Source organism: Sorghum bicolor, chromosome 8 (assembly GCF_000003195.3).
Source record: "Sorghum bicolor cultivar BTx623 chromosome 8, Sorghum_bicolor_NCBIv3, whole genome shotgun sequence".
NCBI classification, from domain to species: domain Eukaryota; kingdom Viridiplantae; phylum Streptophyta; class Magnoliopsida; order Poales; family Poaceae; genus Sorghum; species Sorghum bicolor.
This window is the reverse complement of record NC_012877.2, coordinates 1,290,920-1,302,412: the sequence shown is the minus strand read 5'-3', so window position 1 is coordinate 1,302,412 and position 11,493 is coordinate 1,290,920. Positions and strand designations below refer to the sequence as shown.

Genomic DNA, 11,493 nt, shown 5'->3' with positions numbered 1-11,493 from the left:
CATCTGAGACCAGTAGTACCTCTTTATATTTGAGCTGCAGCCAACAGCGTATGGACATATGGTAGCTTAGCTAGTGGGCAGTGATCTGCTGCTACCTGCTAGGCGTCACACCACCATGCATGCTGTTTCTTCAGATGTCGCCGGACTTCTCGCGACGTGTCTTCTTGTTAGCCTCAGCTGTGCCTGTGCTTTTCTTTCACATGGATGTGATCCGATCGATCGTCAACAGACCGCGAGCTGATCGAGTGCAGGTTGGTGTGATTCCACAAGGTAAAGATACCTACTACTGCAATGCAAGCCTACAGCAACAAAGTTGTCTCTGAGCGTGAGGTGTCCGCCGGAGAGAGAATCAGAGAACCACACAAAAGCTTTGGCGCAGGGACATCCACACAAAAGCTATGCAGCCTAGATTGGGGAATTTGTTTGCTTGGATCTATGTTCTCGGCCTTTTCCACCCTGGAATATCATATATTGTAGCAAACAAGGTATTAACAACTAATCAGATTTCTTACTTTTTTTAGAGACTAGGCTTGACAGTTCAGTTCCTGTTTACTAATCATGCATATACACTATGCAGCATCAAGAAAATTCCATGTTGTCAGAAACATGGATCCTAGTAAGGGTGCAGTGATTTTGGTGGTTAACTAATAATTAAGATAACCAATAGGACTAACAATAAAATGTTTGCTTGTGTATAACTTACTTAAATTAGGTCGTGTTTGTTTGAGTTGTAGCTTTTGGTTTTTTAGCTTTATGAAAGCTAGCTGCAGTTTTTGGCTTTGGCTTTATGAAAGGTAGCTTGTGCAAAAAACTAAGACTGGTTGGTAACTCATCTTTTGAGATGACATATGAGTTGGAACAGGTTGTTGGGAGCAGGGTTGATGGGCTCCGGCAAGGACCAGATCCGGCTATGTGAGTGCCAAGAAGAGGCTTGAGGTGGCGGCTGGTGGATCTTCGAGTAGGGTCGACCGGTTCTTCTCCAAGCAGGTGGGCAGTGTCAATTCTCCAAGTAGGGATGATGGTGTCTCTCTAAGAAGAGGGGCGGTGGCTGAAGCCCAGCAGGTCGCCAACCCAGCTACCAAGCTATATTGCTAGAGGCTCCTAAAGGTGCTGCCGCCTATAGTTTGCCGGAGGGCGAGCGGCGGGTAGAAAGAAGACCCCTCAAGAAGAAACATTGAAAGCTAATGAAAACAGCCCCATATGAGCTTTGAGGCTTTCTGTGTAAATATGGATTTTGTAGTCTTTTGGCTTTAAGAAGCTAGGCGGTGGTGCTTTGGAGATCCCCACCGGATCCAGCGCTGGAGGGCTCATCCCCGCCGCATCTGCGCCATGGTGGAGCCATGGAAGGAGGAGAGGAGGGGCGTGACTAGGAGCCCACCTCTACTAGAGGGAGAGGAGAGAGGGGGGAGGAGGCCAGGGCGTGGCTAGATCCGCAGCCGGCGAGCTCCTCCCCACCGAATCCACCGTCAGAGGACTCCTCCCCGCCGCCTAGTGGTGGAGAGGGGTCATCCGTGCTCCGCGTGCTGTGCCGCCTTCGACACCCATGCTCCACACACACACACGAGAGAGAGAGAGAGGGAGGGAGGGAGGGAGAGAGAGAGAGAGAGAGGTGTTGCTCGCCTCGTGCCAAAGAGGGAGAGAAACTGAGGGAGTGGGAGGATGAGGGGGAGGGGCGCTCGGTGTGGGAAGAGGGAGAGGGGCGTTTGGCGTTGCTAAGAGAGAGGAAGGAGAGGATGTGAGTGAAACGCTAAAGTCTCATATATATACTCAAAGTGATATATTAGGCCAAGATGGGCTTTTCAAAATCAGAGTGGGCTTGACCATAATAACGGAGGCGGGCTTCTTAAGAGGATCGTCTCAAAAAATAGCTCTATTTTTTGAGGTGGGGCGCCTCTTACAAGGCCCGTATCTATTAATAGATTTTAGGAGCCTCTGTAAATTGATTTTGCGAGGCGGTTATTTGTGACCGCCTCGGTTAATCCCAGGCATTGTTGGATTTTGCAAATGCCTTTGTTAATAAAAGGTTACTACCTCACAAAAGATTTTATGTAGTAGTGGATCTAAACTCATTTACTGTATGTACTTTAATTGGATTGTTGGATCTATTTTGCTTCAGTTTGATTTATGCTTTTTGTTTCTAGCTTTTCCATGATTGGTTCTAAATAGCTCAGGATGCTTTCCTGGAGACTTGCAACATTGGAATTGCATGTCCATAGTGTAGGGTTGGTTTTGACATTGATGATTTCATATGTTGTTGGGGGCGCAGATAAATTTTGAAATACAAGGGATTCAAGACTGACAACAAGCCGATGATAAGGCAGACATTATTTTTAGTAGAAGTGTGTTGTTGTTATCATTTGCTACTACTACAAAATTGTTTCTTGCAGACATGATTTGGTCTATCAAATCCTCCTAGAGAGTTGAGCCAAGAAGATCGTCAGCTGACATGACTTGGATCTATCAAAATCCTCCTAGCTAGAGACTTACACGAAGCAATCTGCCAGATGGATCGGGCTGTTGAGCCTAGAAGATCATGGGGCCTTGGTATGGCAAGCAGACAATCCTGAGGTCCCTATAGGCTGGGGGACCTCCTCGAACCATGGCAGCCAATGCGTGTGCTCCTCCGTAATAAGCCCATCGCAGCTGACAACACCTGCCGAGGACTTGTAGGGATGATTATTGTGCTCATAGGGGCGGAATAAGCCCATCGCCCCTGTGCCCTTTTCCTTCTCTGCTAGAGCCACGCCGCACTGAGCCGACGTCACTGTCAAAGTTGCATCCATCTGCCTACGAGGAGATGGTCAGAGGGGAAGGGCAGGGGAGCGGGAAAAGGATGATACTGAGCCTGGGAACGAAGAAGACGGAGATGGTGGGAGGAGGCAGGAAGGAAGAGGCCGGAGGCGCGCGTGTAGGTAGGAGCATGGGATCGGAGGAGATGATGCGGTTGTCGTCCAGTTTCCAACGAGTTGAAAACAACACTCACTCGTTTCGTGGCCATGAAAAGTTTCCCTTCTCTTGCCTCGTTAATATGGACCAAAAACTATATTTTTGCTGATGTCCTATTTAATTTCCATGAAACTCCCATGACGATATCCCCACTGAGACTAGCCTTAGTTTAATCTCTACTCTATAGCCAAAAGTAATTTATTTGCCATTGACTCCACCAATATATATATCACACACACAATACGTGCACATCAGTCCACTAGCTAACATACCAATAATTGTCATAAACAGAATTTTCATCTAAGTCCAACGAAAGTACAAAAACTCATCAACAATAAAAGCAGCCAACTCTCCATCCGTTCTTCATGATGAATAACCCCAACTGTTTGGTTGAAGGGCATGCTTAAGCCCTTTTGCTTTACTAGCTACCGGAGGACTAGTCCATCTAAATATGTGAATGATCCAATGTTTCTGCAACTAATTTCTATCATATTGCTCTGGCATGGCCATAAAGGGCTTCAATGTAAGCACAAGTCCAAGAAACTCGACGACGTTCAGGAGAAAGAACACCATCTGATCACCTGTGTATGTGGATTGAGATTGTGGAATGAGGAGAAAATTGAAACCAGATTGTCAAAATCCTAAAGTTTAGATGCAGTAGCCACCATAATGAGAGGTAGTGACTTCATATGGTTGCACTGATGTTCGCTGTTGTTCTTAATGATAACCAAGCATAATTAGGTTAGGCCCAGTTTAAACAAAGGCAATTAATATTCAGAACTAAAATATATAGTGAAATAGAAGAACAAACCAGAATATAGCATGTGTGAATGCATCAAAAAGATAAAGCATCACCTGGAAAGAAGAAAGCCTGCTGGCGTTTCTGTGCCCAAGAAAACCTGCATTTGCATGTATTAGTAAGTCATGAGGAGACCAAAATGTCGGGTTTCACAGGGAATGGAGGTCTACAACTGTTCCAACTAGGAATGTAGTGATAATTGATATAATCTTTAATCACCTCGATTCCTGATGGAATTATGAAAAAACAAAGCATGTTTGGTAGTGCTTTGGGATTAAGTAATACAAATCCAAGATTATTCTAACTGAGACCTAATGAAAAATTAAATATCGCACAGAAGTGGCGAGTAAAGTATATACTACTCACACAATGCCGGCCCCAGCAGGAGCGACTGCCTTGAATAAGGACATTACTTTCATGGACAGTCCATTTGCAGCTCCTCTTTGGTCTTGAGGCTGAATAATTGCACAGAGATCAGTCAATATTATACTTGTAGGATACACTCCACAAAATGTTATTGAAATTGATTAACTTATGGGCACATACCACAGCATTGTTTTGAAGGATGAAAGTGCTTGTGACGATAGTAACCTGATACAATATATCATGGATAAACCTATTAACATGAGGTGCAAAAATCCTAAGTGGTCTCCAAGTTTATATGAGTCCACAACCACTCCTGATAACAGTAGATTTATTTTCTATCTAGAATATATAAGAAAGCAATGTCATAAATGGACAAAATTTGTTCTGAAATATCAAGGCGATGGAGAAAAGAAAATACTCACACCAAGATTATTTTTTAATATCGATGCAATATTCAGAATGATCGATAGTCCAGTTCCTGACAGATATGTCATATAGGGATAGGCAAAGAGAAGAGGTATACACAGAATCTGCAAGATCATGCACCACATAAGACATGCAGCAAAATGAGTTAAAGCTTATCAGCATAGCAACAGTTTTTACTCACAGCTGCAATTCGAGAAGACATGATAGGTCCAAGAATTTTATTAATACAAGGATATAGAGAGAGTTGATATATAATAAGACTGACACCTGGAAATGCAAGAGGTAGAATACTGTGATTTGTCAGTGTTGATATAAAAATAAATAGAAAAAAGTCAGGTGTAAATAGTAGTGCTGTTGAGAAGAAAAGGACAATAGCTAGCTTGGGGTAAAATTAACAGTTCACGTTCACTATTGATAATGATGGACAGCTACAATTCTCAAAGTTTATAGTGGCGTAGTTTTCAAATATACTTCTGGGAAAATATGTGTGATACCGGTTATTTCCTAGCACCTTAAGTTGTGATAGAATAAAACCAGTACACACACAATACAACACTAGCAACACTGATAAAGGTACCAAAATAATAAGTGTTACCTGTTAGTGAAAGCACCTGACCTACATCCTGAGATGATAAGCTAAGGCCACCATATTTCTTGTCACTTTCAGCCCATAAAGAGAACACCTAAATTCATAGCAGTACTTAGTTCTCATAAATCCCAAAGTTAGTTTATATTAATTAATATAATAACATAACCACTACCAGACAATCACTGTCGGTTGCTTTGGCACCAGCAGTGATAGGCGGACTTTCACTCCGGTTTGTAGCTACTAACAAAGATAGACAGTGTACTTGTAGCCATGAATTGACAGTGAAAGTCCACATATATCATTACCGGTTTGTGGCTTGAACCACCAGTGATAAACTGATTTTGCAAAAAAAAAACTTTTCATAAAAATACGCTTTTGACCAATATTGTAGAGTTCAAAGAGAACTAAAACTGTGTAGGTGACAACATTTTAATTGGAGATGGTTTACATGTACAAATATTCAAAATGAATTCTCAGATCAAATTTGGGATGGTTAACAATGTCGAATGGATACGAAGTCAACATCAAAGTTGTAGTACTCTATGGGATATACAACTTTACAGTTAACAACATTTTCATTTGAGATCATTTAGAGTGTCATATGTATAATATAAGATTTGTAAATGTGTCATTAAAAGAATAGCAGTAGCTGCATTGTCACAAGTGTTGCATAGCTTAGCTGGTATGGACACTCAAGATAATCTCTAGCATAGTGAATATTTATCATTGGCTACCATAAGTTGATTTTTCTTTTGCTTCTACAAGATTTTTGAGAGGTAATCGATTGTGTGGTTACAATTGCTGTTGTATATAGGTTACAAATTATATTGCAGTAATCTCCGATTGTAGGTTGATCCTTTATTCATAATTGCAAGGTAATACATACAATTCCACTTAAAATTGTGTTGAGTACTTAAAATAAAATATTATGTCTGTCAGAATGTAAAAATAATTCCAGAGCACAATTAGTTGTAGGATAATCCAAATTTCACTATTGTCCACAGCAAGTAACCATCTGACAATAATATCAGGAGCAGGTTATATTTTTAGATATTAAGTCCATCTATACAAAAACAAGTCTATATGATGTATCAAATATGCCTACTAGTTACAGTTTTAGATCTAATACATGTTTGGATAATACATAACTAACAGACGTCACATTTAAGATAATTTTCAAAACCATAAGAAATAAAAAGGTAGAAATATACCTCTGTATAAGCCATATCATGAAAGGAGAAGACACAATACATAATTATGGATGACATCAGTGGCCAATTCTTGAACAAACTCTTCTTGTCATCCAAGCTAGAATTTTTTTCAACCTTCTCTTTACAGTCAATCAGAGGGGACTCCAGAGCTTCAACTATTTTATTTTCATTTTCATGAACTTTATGCTTGTGTAGTGTCTCCTAAAAAGGAAACTTTACTATATAATGTGGAAGAATAAATTTGAGGGACAAAAGTCAACATCTTATGGATGGAATAATTTAAACCATAAAAAATTCCCTCATTATTTGATGTATATCATACACCATTATACCATTTATAAAAGAAAAGGACGTACCCACTTACCAGAGTGCTAGAAAGTTCCCACACAAGTTGGAGTATAGGGGAATTTCTATGCATCCTTATTCTTGTTTATTTTGGAGGTTGATTCAGACCCTCAACCTTATATGAAACTACAAAAAAAGAAAGGCATCCCCTCACAGAGAGAAAACAAACGAAGTTTGTGCTTGACCTTACTACCGTGCAAAAGTTGTTCAATGTTGAAATAAACATATTAGAACCAAACTCTCTTTCTACAATATTAGATAGGACTCATGTTTTTTGTATTCAGCTGATCTTAAAAATCAGTTATGACCTGTGGACAGTATATATGTGAATGTTTGATGTGTTAGATTTGCAATATAGATTGGAGCATAGAAGCATTTAGAATATTTGTGGAAACACAATCATGAGCACGAAAATTATAGCAATCTAACATACCGGCATCCATATGCAGCTTGCAAGAACAACAGTAGCAAAGAGTGATGTGCACAAGCAGGGTAAGAAATACGGGAACCTGTCATGTTTCCACCAAATGTGAGTATTATAGATAGTGAGTATCTTATATATTCTAGTTTCAATAAAAGAAAGAATACCTTCCAAAGAATGAGTCTGGTGAAAAGATGTTGGAAATTTTTCTGCAGGCTGGGATACAAGAATCGTGTTATAGTTTCTAATAAATCATAGCCTAAAATTGTTACATTCTCTACTATACCAATGCAAGGTAGCCTCCAAGAGCAGGCCCAATGATTAGACCTATCCCCCAAGCGGTGCTGACCTACAATTACAAGAAATTGAACATTAGAATAAAAACAGCTACAACAAGAGAAGTTCAAATTCCATCCATGTTATATTTATATTACAAGTGATAGTCCCAGAGCTTCATGTTCAGGTCGGCAAATTTCAATAGCATAAGCCTGCAAAAAATTTAGCCATAAAAGGCATCAACTGACTAGATCTTGCATAAATGTATTGAACAACATGCAAATTTACCTACTTTAATTGGCCCAAGCAAACCATTTAAAGCACCAAGGAGAAATCTTGTAGCTATTGCCATCCAATAACTAGCACTAAGCCCAAACAAGGTATTAAATATGACCCTGCAATATTAACAAGATTTATTAGAGTCCACCTTATAAAATGGAATTCATTATAAGATAGGAATGAAAGAAAAAAATGCTTTAGTCAATACTGGTGGAAGCAAAAACATTTACTGACACAGACAAAATGCCAACCATGACTACTGGCTTTCTCCCAATACGATCTGCTGCTATTCCCCAAGCAGTTGAAGTCAAGCATCTACCAAGCATAAATGAAGCGCCTGAAAATTATCCAGAAAAAGTTTTAAACATCATATATACTCAACCATCTCACATGTGAGTGAATCAACAATTTATGACTAACCCACAAATCCAGCATAGAAACCAATATCTTCTGTTCTTTTTGCAACATGCAAGTCTCTTATCTGAGAAAGAGGCAAACTTATTGACAAATTAATATTTCAATTACTAGATTCTTTTATGGAGTGGAACAAAGAAATATCCTTAGGATTCAGGTTAAGAGGATGATGACATACATACCATGAAATACAAAAAAGGGAATAGTGATGACACCGGCAAAGCTGAATAGGTAGGAGAAATATAAGTGTTAATAAATAAATGTACAGTGAACTTTATATGCAAAAGAGAGAGAATAAACATAAGGACCGCTAGAATGATAGTATTCCAAAGTCAGCATTCTTCAGCAATAATTAGAAAATGATTATCACACGTGGCAACAAGTAAAAGTGCTTACATGGACAGGAACAGTAAAAACAAAAAAAATAAAAAATAGCCTTTTGTAAAAAAAAATCTAGAAAAAATATTGGTAAGTGTTTCTAAGGTTATTTTAGAGTCCTTGAGCATGACTTTTATTATAACAGTGTTCTCCAGATCTGGTACATCTGAATGCCTAATAATAATAACGACCCAATTCCTCTGAACTTTTGACCACAAAAAGGAAAAAGAACTTTCCTAGAATATCTCAATAGATATAATGTATACAACCAGAATGTTTTTTTTTTCATTATTATCCTAGGAGAAAATAGCAGGAGGTTGGGAGGACAGAATTTCGATCCATACCAGCACAAAGGCAGATGATCCAGACATACAAGAACTCCTTGTATGGAATCCCCTCTTGGAGGTCCTTCTTCTGGTCGTAAGCACAGCCCGGGCACCCCGGATGGTACTTCTTCTCCAGCAACGGCGACGAACTGCTGCTCTCCTCCATTGGCAGCCACAAACAAATGTAATCCTCAACTCTGACGAGCTTTTTGCAAACAGAACAAGAAGAGGAGGACGTGATGTTAGAGCAACTCCAGCAGGGCCCCTACTTGAGCCCCTATAGCTAAATATGAGTGCCCAGATAAAAAACAGCACTCCAGCAGGGCCCCTACTAGAGCCCTCAATTTGGGGTGGGCACCCAAATCTTCCCTGCAGCCCCCATTCCTGTTGGCCCAACAGCCCAGCCCCCATCCTGCGTGGTGTGGCAATTACCTCATCACACCGAACAAGCGCAGCTTCGCCCATCTCCCTCCAGCGCTAATTTTCACTACCGCGCTCCCTCCCTCCACCTCCGACCTCCACCGTTGGGCCTCGCCGCCATCCCTTCCGGTGAGAGTGGCCTCTCCTCGATGAGCGGGAGCAGCCCCAGCCATGGTTATCGCGAGCGTCGAGCCTCCCCTTCTTGTGGTCATGCGGTAGCGAAATGTTTGACCCAATGACGAGTGGGTCCCACATGTCATTGTCTGCCAGTTTGGATTTGGGGGCCTTCATTTAGGTGGTACTGTTGGAGTGGAAGCAAAAATTTTGAGCACCCAAAAGTAGAGGAAGCACCTAAATGAAAAGTAGGAGCTCTGTTTTTTAGCTACTGCTGGAGTTGCTCTTACACCCTCTTTTTTATACAGAGAGGAAAAAACATATAGGTCATAGGTGTCTGTCTCCTTTCTGTGACTTGTGCTAGTATATTGTGGTGTTGAGTTCCAGCTGATAGACATGTACAATACAACTGTATGTATACCGGGTCAAGATCGCCAAGAAGAAGACGACGACGATGGCTACTGGATCGGAGGAGGAAGCCAAATGGTACTGCACTGCGCCGCCGTTGCGATCGTTTGGGTGACCCTGCCGGGCCAAAGCAATTGCGTCATGCGTTGCGTCGTCGCAACAGAAGAAACAGAAACATGCAAACGGACGGACGGACGGCCGGCGGCGCCGAGGAACGACAATCGCAGGCGAGACAAATATGGGTGTATTTGGAATAATTGGCTATGTTACGCCGATACTTCCCAGAATCGCTGTACTGGTATCGCGATACGTATTATCGGCGATACGCCGATACACCGCCGATACGGTATCAGAGAAGTATCGGAGAAGTAGAGAAATAAAAATAAATAAAATAAATTCGATACTTCGTCGATACTAGACCGATACCTTCCGATACTCTCAGCCCATAACCTCTCAAATTAAAGTCCATCAAGTCAGCTGTCTATTTTTGTGGCCCATTTACACAGCACTAAAACCCTACTAGCCACCACACGTACACAATAGATGTAGTAGCGGATTTAGCATAAAACTTATAGTATCCTAATATTTATTATTCTGCTGTAAGGATATTAAAAACAATATTTAGTTTTCTGCTAGTGTGAAACCAAGTATCTTAAATGCTTCATGGTACTAGCCATGTCTATATTTTATCATCTCTATTTGTTAATTGTTCTACTAGAGTGAAAATTATTCTTAATAGGAGTATTCTGTTTTTTTTGTATATTTATATACTTGCCGTATCGGCGTATCCTTGTTTTCTGAAAATGTCGTATCAATGTATCGCCATATTCATATCCTGTATCGGTGCAACGTAGATAATTAGGACTACTCCGTTATTACTCCCTTTTCAAAAAGAAATGAATAACACGAATCTCAAAGTAGCCAATTAAAGAAATCAATTAGTATTTTATATTATTTAATTTAACAACTGGTCCAGCCCTCCAAGCCCCGTCTCGGGTCCAAGCCTGATCACTCTGCTCCATTGATAATAGTGGGAATAGCGGTCATCTATTGGGTTTTATGGCTGAATAGAAATGATGCGGTGTTCCAAAACAAAATTGATAACTCCTATTTGCAGGTAGTTTTCAAGAGGGCATACTGGATACGGCAACAATCTCTGTCGTCTAAAGAGGAAGAGAGGAGAACAATGAAGGATGGCTGCAGGCAGCTGGAAGGCATGGCTCTACATCTCTTCGGTTCCTTGTGGAAACAGAGGAGAAGGATAGGAATGTAGAGTCGGTGGATGATTTTGTCTCAGCCTGCTGGTTCGGCGCTGTTTGCTTTTAGTTTGTTTGGGGGTGTCTTCTCAGGTGATCGGTGCTTGGCTACAGTTCCAGGTCTTTGTTCTAGATGTTCCCTGGTGTTTGTTTAGTTTGCTTGCTGAGCTGATTTTGGGATGTGTCTCTTTAGTGTGTATGGTGTCGGTCCTAGTGCTGGACCTCCCACTTTGCGGTTTCTTAGGAGAGATCCTATTTCTGTATGATTTGGCTATAAGCAATCACTTGTGATTGTGAAGGCCGGAACGTTTCATTCCTTTATTAAAAAAAATCTGTCGGAAACGGTGTTGTGAGCAGCAGATGCTCACTACTCTTCCCCCTCCTCTCCTTTGCGCAAAGAGTTTCATCGGCACAAACAGGAGAAGGCTAAATATGAGCTAATAACAAATATTAATAATTAGTGGTTCAATACCTTTAGCTTATAATTAGCTCATGTTTAGTTTATATTATTATAAGGTG

At 40.8% G+C, this 11,493-nt stretch overlaps 1 protein-coding gene across 1 annotated transcript; it reads right to left on the bottom strand.

Annotated features, from left to right (window-relative positions):
• Positions 2,542-9,683, bottom strand: LOC8070370 (protein ZINC INDUCED FACILITATOR-LIKE 1). The gene is given in 19 exon segments (XM_002441682.2): positions 2,542-3,527; positions 3,802-3,845; positions 4,112-4,200; positions 4,292-4,336; positions 4,534-4,641; positions 4,719-4,804; positions 5,133-5,220; positions 6,338-6,538; positions 7,116-7,191; positions 7,271-7,301; positions 7,304-7,319; positions 7,390-7,452; positions 7,538-7,591; positions 7,672-7,774; positions 7,893-7,995; positions 8,079-8,139; positions 8,255-8,295; positions 8,795-8,981; positions 9,209-9,683. Coding segments are annotated over 19 exon segments (1,533 nt in total). The 5' UTR covers positions 9,242-9,683; the 3' UTR covers positions 2,542-3,423.